The sequence below is a fragment of the Tigriopus californicus genome, chromosome 7 (genome assembly GCF_007210705.1).
Source record: "Tigriopus californicus strain San Diego chromosome 7, Tcal_SD_v2.1, whole genome shotgun sequence".
In the NCBI taxonomy this organism is placed as follows: domain Eukaryota; kingdom Metazoa; phylum Arthropoda; class Copepoda; order Harpacticoida; family Harpacticidae; genus Tigriopus; species Tigriopus californicus.
In genome coordinates, this window is record NC_081446.1 from 15,912,418 (window position 1) to 15,931,108 (window position 18,691).

At 47.1% G+C, this 18,691-nt stretch overlaps 1 protein-coding gene across 1 annotated transcript in view; it reads right to left on the bottom strand.

Annotated features, from left to right (window-relative positions):
• The window catches only part of LOC131883180 (proteasome activator complex subunit 4-like), a gene marked incomplete in the record, with an annotated part of 18,186 nt that extends 366 nt beyond the window's left edge, over positions 1-17,820 (bottom strand). The window contains 12 exon segments of the mRNA XM_059230566.1: positions 3,597-3,836; positions 9,248-9,430; positions 9,650-9,909; positions 10,008-12,165; positions 12,771-13,040; positions 13,116-13,496; positions 13,583-13,798; positions 14,431-15,364; positions 15,459-15,802; positions 15,879-16,137; positions 16,217-16,474; positions 17,287-17,820. Coding sequence (XP_059086549.1) covers positions 3,597-3,836; positions 9,248-9,430; positions 9,650-9,909; positions 10,008-12,165; positions 12,771-13,040; positions 13,116-13,496; positions 13,583-13,798; positions 14,431-15,364; positions 15,459-15,802; positions 15,879-16,137; positions 16,217-16,474; positions 17,287-17,579 — 5,796 coding nt within the window.
• Between the last annotated feature and the right edge of the window lie 871 nt (positions 17,821-18,691).

Below are 18,691 nucleotides of genomic sequence, written 5' to 3' on the forward strand. Positions count from 1 at the left end.
GGGTCTGAAACGAGAATGTTCAATGAATGTTCAAAAAAGTTGCCTCAAGAGGCAACCCAGAGAGCTAGCTGGGGAAGCAGCCAAGCACCCATCTATCCGTCCGTCCACTCTTCCATCCATCCGTCCATCCATCCATCCATCTATTCCGTGCAGGAAAACTTCAGAAAGAACCCGATGCCCAACAGCTCTCAGCCAAGGCAGAATAACTTTGGCTAATGCATGCCCATCAATTGGAACTGGTGGAGAGGAAAATGGCAGTGTTGTACGTATGTACTTACGTACGTATATAAGTACTATATACTCTAAAGCTATAGAAGTAGGCGTTGGGCAATGAGCAGTTGAGCACTGGTCAAATGCGAAAAATCAAATCCTTCTAGCCCCGAGATCCCTATCGAGTATCGAGCGAGCGAATCAAAAATCATGACCTAGAACAGTGGACGGACATGCCACGTGACATCGTCTGAGAGCATTCAGTCACTGGTCTGGTTGCTGGTGGAGGTTGGGTATGCATCTGAAGAATGGGACGAGCAGGACGAGTTGGACCTTGTCTGAGATTGTGATGCCGAGTTGGCCCGCCAATGATCACGGTCTCCATATGAGAAGATGCAATGCACAAAGCTGTGCCACGCATTGACCAGGATTCTGTCTGCTATGAGGGTATCGTTGCCCAGGATACAGATGCAAAAACATGGCTCGGGTTTCAAGTTACAGGGTGGATTCTCTCGTGGGACCTTAACTAAATGCAAAACCTGGAGCTCTTGCAATTTTATGCTTCATTTAATTTGATGTTTTTCTTACGTGGAGACGGCCAAAATATATAAATCTAAATATAAACTTCTGAGAAATAATCAGTTTTGATATTCGTTATTGTTGTGATATTCTGGAGGGGTGACTCGGAACACCAGCTTTTTTTTCAAATTACGCTTTTGACATCTTTGGACAGATGTTTATTTGTCAACCATAGAAATGCTACATTTGTCTCATAAAAACTGGAACTGGAAGCCCATCGTCTTACCAATTGAAAGGTTTCTTCTCTTTTTCCGCTTATGCTTTTTTGTTTTTTTTGTTTTTTTTGTTCTTTATTACCAATACTCTAATGCTCACTCTCATTAATTTGGTGCTTGATCAGTCTTCACATAACACAAAAAACAATATTCAAATAGAAACGGCTCGAAGTTCCATACTCAAAAACTATCGGATCTATGCAACAGATTCAGCGATTATTAGGATTGCAAAAGCAATTTGAACGGTTACTTCAGTTATATTTGACAGAAGAATAGAGCAAATCTAACAAAGACACTTCAGAGGAAAAAATATAAGAATTTTGTTCTTAAAAGCTTAAAAGTACAAAATTTCATTAGCAGTCGAGAAAATCAAAACTACTTACCTAATCATTAATCTATCTGTTACTTTCGGCCAATGCTATGCTATGACCCTCTGTACGTCAGTGAGTTATTTACCAAATGCTGTCCGTGTTTTCCTGCGTCTAGCGCCCCCTTCCACCCCAGTAACGGTTCATCTCATCCTTATCATTAAGACTTTATACGTTTAGTTGGCCCGTCCTCCCAGAGGTGCCCATTTAAGACGGCAATTTCTCGTGGGAGCAATTCCTGTAGGGAACAAGCCTGTGCACGATCATACGGCCTCAAGTATGTTGAAGTTACTTGGGATTTCCAGAGACATCAGAGTACGTACATACGAACTTTGTTGGCACACACACACGCACGCACAATACCAACCACCGTCATCGTTGTCGAGTTGAACAAGACCTTTTCGTGGAAGAGCTTTTAAATATCTCAAGACAACTTTAGTGCATTGGAGGACAAATGCATTTTCTCACAGCACCAAAGGGTAAAGCACTCGTTCAAATGGAGAAGAACGAGTGAGGCCATGCATGCACTGGACTCAGGATGTGCTTTTGACAATGGCTTCTTTTCTCCTTCCCAAGAATGCAAATCCATCCGTCCCTCCATTTGCCCACACACCACACAAGTTCTATTTCAAGCTCAAAGCTTTCGTCTGTCCCGATCCCCTTCCTCTGTTCTTCATCCTCCGTTCAGTCAGTTAGTGAACCAACCAGTCTTTTCCTCGAAAAACGCAGCTTTCAACGAATGGAATTCGAGACCTTGAGAGGGTTCCAAAATTGATGGATCGTTCTTTAAATGGGATGTCTCCGGGCTGCCAACTACCGCCATTCACAACTGGGCAGAGTCAGCTCGACTTTTTTCAAGCCGGATTTCGAATATTTCTTCTCAGAGGTGCTCAAGCATCATCCCACTTCAGCTCAACTCAACCTGTGATACTGTACAGTATGCATGACTTTCCGTTTGAAGGTTGACTTAAGCCGAAAACTGTTGTTGTTGAAACAAAGGCCGTGATGCTTCATATTTCTTCCTGGATGATCCTATCGAGGATGTTTGGAAGCACGGTTTGGAACAACTACGTGCCATTGAAGAAAGAACAACCCAAGTTTGTCATGTTTTTGTTTAGTTGCGTTCTGTTCACTTCCCTGCCAGAAGAAAGGGGCACAAAAAGTGAGCTGATCGTTCTTTATGGCGTTCCAACGAGTATATCCAGATCCCATGACAGCCCAACGGCTTCGTGTGCCATTCACGATCCAAAAATAATTCCTCCGCGGGTTCTGGAACACTGATCTCCCGTGGGAGAATCTTCGGCTCCAGGGCAACCGATTGGCCGAAATCAATTGGGATCGAGCATTTGAAGAATGAAATGGGCACAGATGAGCCTCAACACACAGCGCAATTCCCTACACAAAAGAAGCTAGGCAAGATAGGCTCAAAGCGAGCTTAAACAACGTGCTACGTTGGTGGCCAAATCAAAACGATTTCTACAACGAAAAATCTTTTACAGGAATTTGAAGCTTATGAACTATTGTTTAGGCCTTATGAACGAACTGGAATGAACCAGGCAGCATCATTTTTCATGTGTATAATACTGAGGGTTACATTCCCCGTTTGGGGTCGGGACAATCCGTGAAAAAGCAGAAATAAGGCTCATTAACGAGATGCTAGGCTTAAATTTTCCCGCCTTTAAGTTCGAGCCCCTCAAAAAAATGATTTACCACCTCCTTTCACGCTGCTTTGAAAAAAAGAACTACACGACCACAGTAGAGTATACATGTTTTTGACTGATCGGAGGGAGCAGACTTTGGGAGGTGGAAAAATTCATATCTCAAAGGATCATCAAAAAGATGGAACGAATAAATATGGCCACACTCAGTGATGACATGACAAAAGGGCTCCTTTCCCTTGGATCTGACCGTGTCATCTTCCATAAAAGGAGAAAAAAACATAACACTCCGAACAAACTTGGAGAGAGAAAACTTTGACCTCATTTCTAAACTCTTTTTCAAGAGAAGATTTGGGGGTGATGCGAGATGATCCAATAACAACCAATATCTCGATGGAGAAAGGAATGTTGTCTTATCTTCATTGAAGTGATAGCAAAGAGGTTCACCAGTCCATGTCGTTAAACGGAATTCCAACCAAAGGCAAAAAATAGCCTCTCTTCTTGGCGTAAAAAAACACTTTGGTACGACGAGGAACAACATTACTGATGAGGGTGATGGTACTTACGGGAATGGGCTGGGGATCGTGGACTCTGTCGCTCAAAATCATCAGGATATCCGGAACAAAATCGGGCACGTCATACGGATAAGCCGACACGAAGGCGCTCAGTCCGATCACGCCAATATGACGCTTCAAAATGGCCTTTTGCTTGCGTGCCTCTTCTTTTTGAACCTCATCCTCCGTTCCTTGGGCTGACTGCTTCTTCTTCTTGGACAATTTGGTCTTGGCCTTGGATTTATAAGAGTCCTACAAGAAAAATAGAAAGGCATTGTTTTAGGTCATATTGAGGAAGTCGACGTACATAACCTGAAGAGATGAACCCCACAAATGCCGAGAGAGGTTCGGTGATAGAGAACGAGAATTGTCCCGAATATAAATTGCATTCGGACAGATGATACAAGGGGCTCCGTGAAGTTCTACGTACGTCTGCGTAGGATACATTGAGGACTTGGGTCGTGGACATGGTTGAGAGGCCACCATGGTTGAAAGGCAACTCTCTGGAGTCACGTGGCGTCTCACCTTAAGTTTTTGTCAAAAGGATTTCCACTCTCCTCGAGTTAAATGACAAACATTTCTCAGACTTGGCCGTGTCGTGTGACACAGTAATAAGGAGAGCACCAAGACGAAAACCCGGTGAAACTTTTTTCATTAGGGACCTTAATGATGTCCTTTGCCAACTTGACTTTTATTGCGAATGCTTAAGAGAGAGAGGAGAACGGCTAAGCACAAGACCAAGAACCAAGAAGAACACCAACAAAGATTCTGACGGCCAAGAGAGATCTAAATAACGGCAAAGAGAAGTGCTGAAGCTCGAGTGTCTAGGGCAGAGCAGTTAAAAAAAAGGCCAATGAAAAGTGAATTGCAAAATCCGAAAGAACCACCCACCACCCATACTTTCGTGAGACGCACTAAGGTCTGATCAAGGCAGGCAAAAAAGTCACGGAATTATCAAAAGTTTTTTATGAAAGGCCACAAAGAATACCCAATGACGTTCTATGTAAGGCTTCGACGTAAAAAAAAAAGCTCAAGAGTTGGGGAAAGCAAGCTCAAGTTTCTCTAACATCCTGGTCTCAAGATCTTCCAAAGCTTCTTCAACTTCTTCGTCCTCTTCCATGAAAAGAAAGTAAGATGAATGCCTTTCATAATCCCCTGTTTTCAAGTATACCGAGCACATGCCACTCCACTGGAACTTGAGGAACGTGCACGAAGATTGTGATGGGTTGAAATTTTGAGTTCAAATCTTGAGCATCCGACGCTCGATTCAAATTGACACGTTCATAAATATGATGATGGTTCCAATCCAGATATTAAGCCACTCTCAGAGGAAAAAACCGTGGCCTCAAGGGAAGCGCACGAGTCGATAGATCAAATCGAGTCCCCCAAGAAGTGACGTAATCTCGAGTCTAAAGATTTTATTTGGAACAGAATACTATGGCTTGAACGAAAGAGTCCACTTAATTTTTCGAAATCCAAAAATTCCAAGGACAAGCTAACTCTATCGATTCATCTAGTCCGTGAAAAAGATTGGTCTTGAGTCGTTCCAAGTCCAATCGACGAAGTTTTTAGTTCTATTCCTCTACCCAAAAGAGTCGCCAGTCATCCACCATAAGCAAGTTTTATACGGCCAATTTGCCATTGAACCGGCTTAAGACCTTGCATGCGTCAATAAACCTCTGGGTTGCATTTCGTGCTTTCTCTGGCAAATCAAGAAAATGCATTGGCAAGGGAAACAAGCCGTAAGTTTTTTATATGAACTAACACATTTTCAGCATGAATCGTACCTTACCCTCACACGCGACAAAGCACCATTTCACATTTATTCTTGTTCCAAGGAACTCCGCCGACTGGTCTTGGGCACCCAATGCAAAATCCCACGAGGTTCCACTTGAACTTCCCAGAGCCATTTTCTCGAACTGCATGGAGTCAAAATAAGCCTGCTGACGAGAAATTACTACAAAATGGAATGTATACCATTCCCATGGGCTAATAATATGGGATATGCCTCGAAGGCATGTCTTTGTTCCGTCTGGAAACTTGGTTTTCCCTCACCCCAAGATTTGGGTTATGAAGAAAAGAAGAGCACGCAGAACTAGGTCATTCCTCGAGATTGTCGTCGAGTTGTGATGGATTGGCCAGCACGACCCTCGGCTTACATCTTGAACAAAAAAATAACCATGTGAGGACCTGCAAGTTTCTCGACCTTTCGCTGGCTCGTGAATGGTCGACCAGATCCATGTTTTGGATACGTTTCCTTCATCTTCTCGAGTTGAGAGAAAGAGAGAAGGAAGGTTTGGTGGTGTAGTCAGTTCGTAGGATGAATTGGTCGTCCTCGGAACTTCTTGGCACCTCATCGCCTCTCAATCAGGAAGACTGTTATGTTTGGGCTAGGGTCGGTCGACCTTCAGTGTACTGAACAACGGCGTCAATAGGCCTCGGAATATGCCGAATATCCAATATTGGCTATCTGAGTACTGTTCATACATATCGAGGAAAGAAAATGGAGCACTTGACTTATACACACGCACTCTCCCTCTCTCTCTTTCTCTCTCTCTCACACACACACACACACACGCACGTAATCACCGGGTGCTCAAATATTCTTAAGAACAGTGTTTCATTCAAGGTTCCGTTTTAGAAAATGAGGAAAGGGGAACAAAGAGGCCACGGCAAATAATGGCTCGTTGTCTCTCAGGAGAATTTCGAGAGAAGTTCCATTAACATACGACTCATACTATGACAACATTGTTGGAACAGACTTAAAAGGGCAGTGCCAAGTTTGTCAGCATGGGATGGATGGGTACATTTCCCAAAGTCATCCCTCTTCGAGATGGGTGTTTTCCCCTCATATCTATGGCTGTGGCGACCCATAGATTGTGACACAGCCTGTTGGCCTAAAGCCTAAAGGCCAATAGTACCACAAGATCGCTGTGGAGAAAAGCGATGACAAGATGAGAGAGCGAAACGGACTTCTACCAAGGGAGACAAAACGAGAGTCAAGGAGACCTAGATAGAAGAATGTTCCTCTCGGTTCGTTTTGGGCGAGGAGGGATCACAGACATCTGAATTTATGGACCAAACGACTGCAGATGTTTCTCATATCATACCCAGGGCAAAGAGAAGAAGAAAATCGGGATCTCGACACACAATGTGGTGTTGGTTGGCAGGAGAGGTAAACAAACGAGCTCCCAAAGTGGTTCACGGGAACGAGGTGGAGAACTCCTCAAAATTGAACAACACCCCGCGAGACCAGATGTTTAGTTTTCCTCTGAGGTCCTTGGAGAAATGGCTGGATGGATAAATGGATAGAGGCTTGGATGGATGGAACGACTTTTAGCCAGCTCAGGTCACAATTATGTACAAGTGACAGGCCAACCAACCAGCCATCCAACTTCAAGAACGAGAGTACGTAGAGACCAAGGAGGTGATCGCAGGAGGGAAACAAATGCAATGGAGAGAGAGAGAGAGAAGAAAAAAATAGAACGAGAAAGGTGCCTAGAAACCTTGGAATAGATCAAATGGTGGACCAAATCAATTCCTCTTGTCATTGTCACGATCTTTCGCTTTCGCTCTCTCTCTCTCTCCCTCTCTTCCTCCGAGGAGTATTTTTGGCTAGCACAGTAGCCGTCTAAAGATTGGATCGAGGCCTGAATAAATCTCATAAATCGAAGGGGTTAGGACCCAATGAAACGCATCCACATCAGGGAAAGAGACGGTCCTGGATCAGAGAATGAGGTTTGCCTCCCAACGAACCATTGCAATGGCAACAACTCCAAGCGAGTGAGGAAAGTTTTCCGCACTAATTGGAACACTTCTACCTTCCCCTCCTTTTCTCTCCTTCACCAGTTTCACGGAGGACCGAATTGGAGCGTGATGTGAAATGAGAAATAGTCAAATGAAGACCAACCATCCACCCAGCCAAGGAAGGCCTGTGAGCCGTGAGCCGTGAGCCCAATGCCAAGTTATTCGTACTGGAGAGACTGGGATGAAAATTGAATTTTAATGAATCCAAAGACGACAGAGAACGAAAGAGAGAACGCGAACCGACGACAAGCAAGCTCGAGGCCAACGAGAATGGAAAGAGAACGAGGGAAAAGAATTGCAAATTTGGCCACTTTTCACACACTTCATCCTCCAAGTGGGTGGGTGCATTTATCTTTCGCTCGAGCACTAAAACTGAATGTCATTGTCTGAGGCCCAGAACAACTTTCGAAAATGACGAGAAAGACATGCAAGAGGAGGAGGAGAGAGAGAGAGAGATAGACCCTTGAACCACGTTTTGTTAAACCATCTGTTTATTTATAACTTTTGGGACTCATCCAAGTCCGATGGGGCGCCGGGAAGTTTCTGAATTGTTCCGATTTGTGCCAACAGGCCTTTGTTTTGCCAAACGTGGATTTGATTAAGGGTCGAGCCATTCAAATGCTCTCGACAAACTACTACTCAGTTGTGGATGATTGAAGAAGAGAAAACGCCCAATGCTCGGACTTGTTAGCGTTGCGAGGCAAATCGTAGGCCAACATCAAATATTAATAATATATGCATGACACTCAACAAAGACGTGTCGTCGAGTCTGTCGCTCGTCTTTTCCTCCTTCAAAAACGTGAGAGAGGCATTCTCAAATCTGTTTATTTCGCATTCTCGTCCTTGGAACGCGATTCATCTAAACCATCCAATTCTGAAATTCTGAAGACAGGGCCGGCCTTCCTCAGTCCTGCTACGGACAAGTACCTCATGCCTTCAATCGCATCCTTTAACCCAATAGGGCAATACAAGGTGAATGGTTCATTTACAATGGACAATCTTATCTGCTCAAAGGCTGACTGACTCGCAGACACTTGAGATCTCAAGGACCGACGTGGCCCACCTCGTCGTTAAGAGGGATCATTCAACAAAAGCCACATTCACACGGTGACGGACGACGTGGGCAGGGCATGTGCAACAAGCGAGTGAACCTACGCTTTTTTTTTATTTTCTTCGGCGCCGCCTCTCAGTAAGAGCCTTTTGTCGATTTAGCATTGACGTCGATTGTCACGACGGCCGAGGATAAGAAGACCTCACGAAAAGCACCACGACCTTCTCTGAAGAAGTCTGAGCCGCTCGTCGACTTTGAAGATGAAAGATCACGCGATCCCAAGAACAAAAGCCGACGAGTGAGAGCACTTAACGCAAGCAAGGTGCATACGGTCGAGTCGTGATGATCAATGTGGGAAACCACGCTTTTCGCGCGCTTGGAAGGTTGGTTTGTTATCTGCATCACTTTTTGTGTTGGTGAAACCTCTTGGTCCTACGCTGTGATACTACTATATTATGGGCCATGCTTCATTTTGAATAGCTGAACTTCTGGTTTGTTTTGATTGGCGACGAGTAGATGCACTTTTTGCCAGAATGTTATCCCAGTGTTTTTGTAGGCAACTTTACGAGCGGTTATTGAGGTGTTGTGACCCGAGGTGATTACCCCAGTCTCGGGAGTGAGGTCATAAATCACAGATCCTCTTTCGCTAATGTCACTTCTCCAGTCTCAACTCTTGAGGGATAGATTGCCAAGGGTCCCAAGGGCGTGTGTGAAAGTAATGGCCACAACCAAACCACGAAATTCAGATCAAAAATACGCCGTAACCAAATGGCCTTCTAGTGCAAGTAATAACGAAACCACTTACCAACAACTCCTGTTTCCTGGTCTCAGAAATGAAATCGCAATGGAGCAATCCACTGAGGAATTGGCCGGCCTTCTCTCGAATCTCGACCCTGTCCGAATCCACGGCCTTCGTGGCTATATCCAACACCTGATCCATCCACTCGGCTCTCGACATCAAAGAGGGAAGATTCATGAACACCGACACCTGAAAAAATAATAATAACCATCCGAATCAGCATCAGAATTTCTAACGAGGGACGACCCAACGAGAGGCCACCAATTCGTTGCATTCCTAAGCATATTGCGCAAAAGGCCGAGATCAAAGGTCGCCCGTTCCTCAGAGCTCACACAGCATGATTTCCTCTAACATGAGAGGGAAAAAAAGCACTTCTATCAATACTCAATGGCTTCTGCTTTTTCCTACCTCGAGCAGATGAAGGGCCGAACAATTGGCCTTCCACGAGGAAAGAGCCATCACATCTGTGACTCCCTGCAGAAGATGCGGCACAGACGCGAAAGGTACTATCATGGACCCAATGGTGGCCAATGTAACTTTACAATCTCGCGCCAAATTGGGCTCGAAATCGTTGGCTTCGTTGTTACAGAGCACCGGTAAAAGCTTGAAGATCTCGGGCTTGGCACCGTTGTAAGCCCGGATCAGAGAACCGTAGAGGAAGCGAGCAGCTAGAAAACAAGAAAACGAACACAAGTCAGACGTAGAAAAAAAAGGCCAACGTTCGTACGTACTCGTACATCTTCAATCCAAAGGCATCTGAACTTACTCGTTTGGAGGAGTCGAATGGCCACTTGTCGTTTTTCGTACTCCAAAGCTTTCTCATCTGTCAGTTCAACACTGGAAGTGTCTGAAGCGAGCGGCGGAGGTAGTTGGGCGGGTACGGGTGCAGGTGGTCCGTCGTGGGGCATCATGGACATGTCCGGGCCCATCATGGGTGGCGTTCCACCCGGTGGAAGTTGAATGGGTTCGCCGTTGGGACCCATCAAGGGAATCATCATGGGCGGAGCGCCCGGAGGTCCCGGGATTCGGATCAGAGGTATGCCTTTAGGACTCATGGTGATCATTTCGGGAGGAATGGCCATTCCGTCTGGACCTAGGAAGGGCGGCATGCCATTGAGGGATTCCATTCCCAAGGGCGGTAAGGGTGCAGCGGGGGCCACGGTTCGACTTCTTTGGAAAGTCACCACGGCGGGATCAGGCTCGTCACAGAGGATCTCCAATTGCGGGACGAGCTCGTTGACAAAGTCGGCCACTCGTGGACAACGCTTGGGCTTGTCCGGGTCCTCTTTCTCATATTCTAGGTCTTCGTAGAAGATGCTCGTGAGCACGGATCCGATCCTCTCGCGCACGTTTTGATACGGGTGTGTCAAGAAGGGTTTGAGAAAGGCGAGGAGTCGATGTAAGAGTTCGCCTGCTCGCCATTCTTGCTGGGCGAGGCTGCCTTGGACGGCGTAGAGTCTGGAGGCGTCGATGAAGGAGCCTTGGGATCGCAAGGGCTCCTCCATTAGCACCTCCAGCATCCAATGAATGCGGAACGGATCTCGCGATTCTGAGGACGTGGCGAAACAAGTGCCCCAGTCGTTGACCGTTTCCACGGTGATTTTACCTAAAGCTTTCCGAATCAAGGGCACCACCCACGCCCACATGGCTTCGGTCATGTCGTAGGGCCAATGCTTGGCTCCGCGAATTATCGAGGCCAATATTTCGGCCACACACCTGGACGAGCTCTCCTTGTCCTCGGCGATCAAACGCTCCAAATGAGGACGGAACAGAGGCAGGAACGTGTCGCCAAAATTGCGAAAAAGCCCCTTGAACAAGGAGAACCGACGAGGATCGAACTTGTCCCGTCCTTTGCACTCCTCCAACGAGAGGAACGTGACCATCTGCTCCACATTGGAAGCGTCGGAAAAGAAATCGAACACGGGCTTCTCACCCTCGGACAACTCGTCGCGCGTTCTTCTCAACTTGGGCTGCGCCGATGAGGGAGCGTAGATCATCATTCTCTTCGGCCAACTATAATATCCGAAATGAGTCTTGTGCACGTAACGAGGCTCATCCCACTCGGCCGCCGATTTGGGCACTCTCTTGGGATCATAGCACAACCACTCATTGTCCGGCCGATCACCGGGAAATTCGGGCGGGATCTCGGGGTTCTCCACGGGATGAATCTCGATCTTGGGGTGCTTGCGTTTTTGTTGTTTCAAAATGCTGGCCACGAGACAATGCGAAGCCTTCCGCACACTCAAGTTCTCGTGGATCAAATTGTTGACCAGGATTTTAACGCCACGCACCGGCAGTTCAATATCGTATCGACACAGAGCGCTGAACGTGGACACGGCCATGTGATAATGGCGCCAGTGGAGCTGACCCGATTCGAGACGCTCACACAAGTCGTTGACTAGTTTGTGATAGGACTGGATATTGGTCTCATTCCACTTGGTCAAGTTGGTCTGACCCAGGGCAATTTCGTTCGCCGAGGGAAACTCGCCCACGGGTTTGGGCTCAGAACCGTTGTCCCAGAGAGCCCGGGCTCGATCCACGGCCAAATCTGGGACTTGATAGGTAAGAGCGAAGGTGGGCAAAGCCTTGAAGGTGGCGCTGATCAGTTTGTCGAGCAGCTTGATGATGCTCAGCTTCTCGCTGTGCTGAGCGTCCACCAAAGCCGGCCAGAGTTGGCCCAGAACGTTCCAATTGCGCTTGGCCAAAAGGGTCTTCCGTGAACCCGTGGAAAGCAGGACGTACAAGGCCCCTTTGAACTGTTCATGGCTGATGGCGGGATCGTTCTGGAGGAATTCCAACACCTTGGGAACGACCTCTTGGAAGCCAGAGTTGAAGTTGCTAATGCATTGGGACAACGCGTCTTGGGCCACTCGACGCACTTGACTGTAGTGAGACGTGGACAGCTTGAACAAGTTCTCGATGACCTGCAATCAAATTCAGATCAATTTCAGTTCAAAATCAGTCCTTCATGAGGTGAGTGAATTCATCCCCTGAGCTAGATTAGATCAAGCCCAATTGGATCCCTGAAACTTTGCTCCATTCTTATTGGGAGGAAAGCACAGAATTCGGAGAAAAAAAAACGTGCTTAAGAGTGGAATGAGGCCCTCCCAAGAGCCGGTACCGACGACGAAGACCTTGGTCAGCAGATGTAATCCAGTGGAAAAATTCATCCTCAGCTCTTTGGCAGTTTTCCCTTTCTTTTCGGGCCTTTGTTCCCCAGTCTTTTCAGGCAACATTGTGATGACAGAGAGACCAACGAAGTTCTCGAGAAAACGAGAAGGGACGAAACGAGGTTCCTCCAAGTATTTTGTCCAATTAGGCAATTAATGAGAACAAAAACGGAGGGAACTCAAGGCCTTTGTCTCGGTCCGCTGCGAAAAAACCCTCTCTAATCACACGGTCAACCCAAACCCCAGGAGCTCTCGTTCTCGCTCTCGTTCTCGCTTTCGCTTTACACTTGATTCCTTCATCATCTTTTTCCACTTCCAAATCTAGACCGATCAATCCAACTTTTTTTCGTCCTCCTCACCTTCTGATGGGATTTGGTGAAGGGTACATTGTTCCTCTCGGCCATTCGTTCCTGATGTTGAAGAAACACTCGATCCAAAATCAAAACGCGAAGTTGTCGTCGACACCCGACCAACTTATTGTCCAGCACCCTCTTCACGGCTCGATAGCTCTTGACTCGAGAGTCGTACATGTCCTTGGTGATCCCCATGTACAACACCAAGGAATGGTAGATGGACACGATGGAGAGCAATGATTTGGTGTCGTCCTCCACACTGCTCAATAACCTAGCCTAGAAGAGATGAACATCGAACGATTTCAATGAGAGGCTGATCGCAAGGGAAGAACAACCCTTAAATGTTCCTACCTGAACCAAATCAATGACTTCGAGGATGGCCAGTCGAGCATTGCGCCCCCTAAAAGTGAGCTCCATGTCATGGGGATGAATGGTCAAAATAGGCAAGGGGTCGCAATCCACTTGGGACTCGAAGAGTGGAACGGGGGCCTCCTCCTCGTGCCAAAAAGGCAGGACATACCCGCAACCCTGGAGGATGGCTTGAATCACTTCCAATCGAGCTCGCAGAGCCTCCTTGTCCCAAGCACTTTGGCTTGATGCGAATTGGGTCAAGTAGTCGAGCTCTTGGCCCAGGAACGTGTTCAAGAGTCTTTGAGCTGTCTCAAATTCCTCACCGGACGGAATGTGCCATTTCAACTGAAGATCGTGGATGTTGCCCGGTTTGCCCCAGGCCTGGAATCAGATGAAACAGACTGTGAAGAGCGAACACCCTGATTTGCTAAGCTAGGGGTGGGTGATCCCAGAGCCCGGTGCCTTACCCGAATAGGAAGGAACTCCTTCAGAGGTCGGTCGTAGCCTTCGGGGATGGATCGATGATCAAGCACCGAGAGCGAAGTCAGGACGGTCATTACGTTTTTGAGCATGCTCATCACCAACTGACGACCATCCTTGTTCTTGATGTGCAGAGTTTGCTGGAGGATCTTCTCGACCTCCGGAACAAATGCTAGTACATGAGGACCAGGAGATCGCAGACACTACAAGTGCACAAATACAAGCATATTATTAGGGCCCCCCCAAGATGGCTTTTGAACTACAGGGTTGTCCGGATATTTTTTTGGGGCAAGAACGGTGAAATACGTTAAATATGGACAGCCAACAGCTTTGACAAAATAGCGTTCGCTTAATACATATCTTACTAGAATACAAACTAAATACTAAAAGTTTTTACACTTTTCCATGTTTCGACCTTGCATCTTATTACCCAAGACACTGAATTGTCGCACCCGTTTCATGGCCTTAAACGTTGTTCAAAAAGTGGGATCTTTAATCTCACATCCCTTCTGTTCAGAAAGGGATGATTTCAAGTGCAAATTGAATTAAGATTTGAATTGAAAGGTGGCCTCACAATCAAGAACAAGAGACTAGATACCGGCATCCTTGCATCCTTGGTCTATGACAGACGCGCAAGTTCAATAATAAGAACCAATATGGATGGTTGGACGACTGTTTCTAGATTCATGCACAAAGTTCCCAATCCAAAGGGCCCATCAATAAAAGGGGGTTTCACCAGAGAAACAATGCAATCAATCATGCCACGTTTGCAGAATCTTGCTCAAAAATATCTGGACAACCCTCTAAATGGAGGTGAAAAATTAAGCAAACAAACCTCGGATAAGATCAAGAGATTGAACTTCAGCTCGTCATCCAGGGTCTCGTCGGTTTGAGTGTGGGTGGTCAAGAGCTGAGTCACGGATTGAATGGCCGGAGGTATGAACATCTTCAGGGCCTTTTCGGGACGGACTTTGCACAAGGCTCGACAGAGAGAAGCAGCCATCTTGCCCGCCACTTTTGTCTCCAGGATTCGCCCGTGGACAAAATCTTGCACTTTCCGCAAGGCCATGTCGAAAATGGCTTCAGAGCATTGGAACAAGATGGAGGTGAAGGTTGAGGCCAGACCCACGTCCTTCATGGAATCCTCCATGTTGTTCTTATGCTCGGACACTTCCTCGCGAGTTTGATGGAAGGTCGAGCTTTCAATGAGAGCGAAGCATCGCTGGAGAAACTCGGCCACGAAATCCTCGAATTGCGCCGTTTGGCAGGCGATCTCGCGCTCGGCCTCGCTCAGATCCGTGTAGTGTTGAGAGGCCTGCGAGCAGTCCACGATCGGGATGAGCGTGCAGTAGATCGAGATAAATTGGATGGTGACCATAGACTTGCGGATGTCGTTGGGATCGATGCCGGGTAGGCAAGCCATCATCAGTGGGATCACATGGGTGGGACCCTCGGGGAAGGTGGGACCCGGATACACCAGACTCCTGGACACGGAGGACATGGCGTGGAGCGAGGCCGTGAGTTTGTGAGGCTCAGTCAACGTCTCGAGGGCCGAGTTCATACGCTCAAGAATGGGCGGAAGCATGATCTCGGGGCGGAGCGTGCTCAGGATTTGAATGGTTACGCCTTGATCGACCATTCCCGTTCGTGAGTATAGATTGGCCAGGGCGATGGGCTTGAGACACGTGACAAAGTCCGTGATGGCCTCATCGCTCAACTTGTGCTCTTCCGCCACTTCCATGCCCCATTTGACCTTGGCATACCGCTCTCTGCAACGCACAAAAAAGAAGGACGAAACCTCTATCATCATACCTTTCATAAACATCCGAGTCGAAACAGTTCTCAGGCATGGGCTTATCTCACCTGTGGATGCGTCGGACAAAGGCTTGGGCCAGCTTCCACAGAAAATCGATGAGTTTGGCCGAGTGTCGTCCGCAATTGGCGGCATTGTAGTAGGTTTCAATGGCCAGCACCATTTGTCGGAGATGACGTTGCGAGGACGATTGGGGTCCCATGGTGGACACGATCCAGCGCACGATGGTGGTCATGTCCGACATTTGGGGCTTGCCCCCCACCGATGTGGATTTGTAGGTCACAGGCAAATTGAAGCCATGCATAATCCGCGTGAAAATCAACGGGATGTAGGGCTCCCAATTGATCTGGCCGATGTTGTTCTCGGCCAATCGGGCAAACAAGGCCATCAAGCTCTGCAATCAAGTGGTTTGCTTGAGCCTTCAGTGTCAGTCCCAGGCCTCATGTCCCTCTAGATAATGGCCATCTTACCGATTCCCACGGAGGTGAGTTGTGACAGGCGTCCCAGAAGCGCATGAACTCGTCGAACCAAAGGCGATACGTCTGATCGGCGATAGCTTGCACGTCGTACGAAGGCAAGAACATCTCGGCATAAGCCATGGCCTTGCCCATGGTCACATCGTAGGGGCACATGAGGGGTCGGATCTCGATCAGGATCTGGGCCGTGGCCTCAGGCGGGAAATAGGCCCGAACCAAGCGGTTCAGAGAGCGCAAGTTCTTGCCCACCGAGCTAGAGGGTCAAATGTAACGAGTGCGGACTCTCGAGGAAAATGTTTTATTGAGTGTTCTATTAGCGTGGGTGTTATTACCTGGGGTTGAGGACAAGGCCCACAGGCTCGAAAGGAGAAAACATGATACGCTCATAAAGGTCATAGTAGGGTCGCCAGTCCAAGGTGAGTTCGCTCCGGGGAATGAGCTCTTTGCGGCGGAGCAGATTGATCAAGACCGAGGACACTTTGGTGATCCACCAAGGATCACAATTCGGCAGCCACAGCAAGGACTCGACCAGCCGAATCAGGCTCAAGTGATCGCTCAAGGAGAACTTGAAACCGTAGTGACGCAAAAATCTATCGGACAAGAACACCAACCTGGTTATTTCTGGACTAAATTGTCAAAATCTCTCTTGGTGAAGGCACCTCGTGGTTAGAATGAATACTGTATGGGGCTGGGCAATACTAGATATTTTAAGATTCAGAAAATCATTATGGCCATTTCAGAATAAATTCATTACATAATTAATAATAATAATAATAATAATAATTTGCCCTTGGAAAATGCCGAAAACATGATTTGTCATGAACAAAATCAACCCTTTGATCAGTGTTTCCATAACTTCCAATGCATGATTTGTCGTTCTCTTATGATGACCAAACTGAATTAATCTTTCATTTTTATTTCACTGGGGATGTCATTCTTGGCAGCATTTAGTCAAGTGAAGCCAGTAAAAACCCAAGCAAACAAAAATGCTACAATGTTCTGCCTCCGAATTGAATTGAATGTTACACAGACGTAAATGAAAAGGTCCCAAAACAGGGAACAACCAGTTCAGAAGGAAGCAGATAAAGGACCCCAACGACAATCAAAGGGCAAAAAAAGGTGTCCTAAAATGTGAAAAATAGTGAGAAAAAAGTTGGAAAGTCTTTTTTTCCACTTTTTTCGGCCCAAAGTTCCAAGGTGTTTTTCGGGTTTGAACTTTTCCCGGTCTATTCTAGGCGCTACTGACTTGTCCGTGTCTTTTTATCCTGGCGAGACTGCGTGTTAGAAACCGGCGGCCAACCTGCCGCTTTTTCGCCACGATACTGGACGGGACCCGGACAAGTCAGTAGTGCCCATTTCTACAGGGTAGGTAAGGAAGGAACGAGGACGGACGAGGACTGACCGACTAATCCGCGTGAGCCAAATCAAGGCGGCGGGTTGGATCTCCCGTCGAGCCACGGCCTGACTCAGCCCGCTTTTGATGCGGGCCAAGTCTTGCACCGACTCCCGGTCCAATTGGGCCGCATACGGCAGACTGGCTTGATAGAAGATCTCCTTTTGCGGCTGGAATCCCAAGACCTGAGAGCGCGGACTGCCCGCATTGTGATTCTCAGGGGCCTCTTCCGACAACGGGAACAACGGGTCATCGTAATCCTCGTCAAAGTCTTCGTCAGTCATCATCATCATCATCATCATCAAGCGGTCGACGGCTGATGAGCCCGAGGTCAATCACCGATCAATACACCTCTGAGCGGTGAATGGACGGGCAATGGGCGGGCAATGGGCGGGCAATGGGTCGTCGGGGACACTGCACACTCGGCGTCTGAGCAAGCGACTCAATGTGGAGGTTGTCGGCAATGATGTCAGTCAATCAAGTGAACTTGTCAAGTCATTGTCGACTTAGCCATCATATGTGTTCTATCCACGCACGAGGGCGCCACTTGTCCGGACCGTTCAACAGCTGATTGCGCATCAGGGTGATCAGGGTGATGGCTGGGCTCGGCCAGGATCCCGGTCGGGGCCCGGGGCCCTAGCCTGAGGATGACACGCACGTGACCTGGCTTACTATTCCACGTACTCCATGCCTACTCTTACGTCAGTCACTAATCATGATGTCATGAACTTAGCATGATTTGAATATTATGAAAAAGAGGAGCTGGCGAAAGAGTGGACCCCATCATTCATATTTAGAGCTATCTCGGTCATTTTGGATTGAATCTGGACTGCCACAATGTTGACACATTGAAGTAGCAGCTGCACGATGAAAAGCAGCACAAATTTTGGGAGGTCATTGGTAGAGGTACTAAAAATCCAAGATAAAAATCTCAATATTGGACAATAACAATTTCTAAGGTTTCAAAAAGTTTGTTGCAAAAATACGAAATTCTTAAATACCAAATAATCAGCCGCAAAACGGCTTTTTTCTTCTAAAATTAGCTTTTAAGCATGTTAATGAGTGAAACATTGATAGTTTATAAAAATACCTACCTGCATGAACTATTCCTTTAATGGAGAAAAGAACTGAAGCTTCAATTTATTCCCTCAGCAAAGAGATATGAAGCCTCAAAAGTAGGAGTGATCTCTCAAAATTTGATGATGATGTCATCTTCCTTTCCCGCTTCAATGAGTCAATTGGGCAGCATGAATTTCCAGATATGAATCAGGCAAAAATAGCTCTCCCCAACCTCATCCACGTCGCCGCAAACCAATTCCACTTCTGGCCAGAGGCAGAAAAAAATGTTTGATATTCACAATACTAGAGTCTAACAATGCTTCTTCCAATCTGTTTCTTTACCACTCGAAATTCT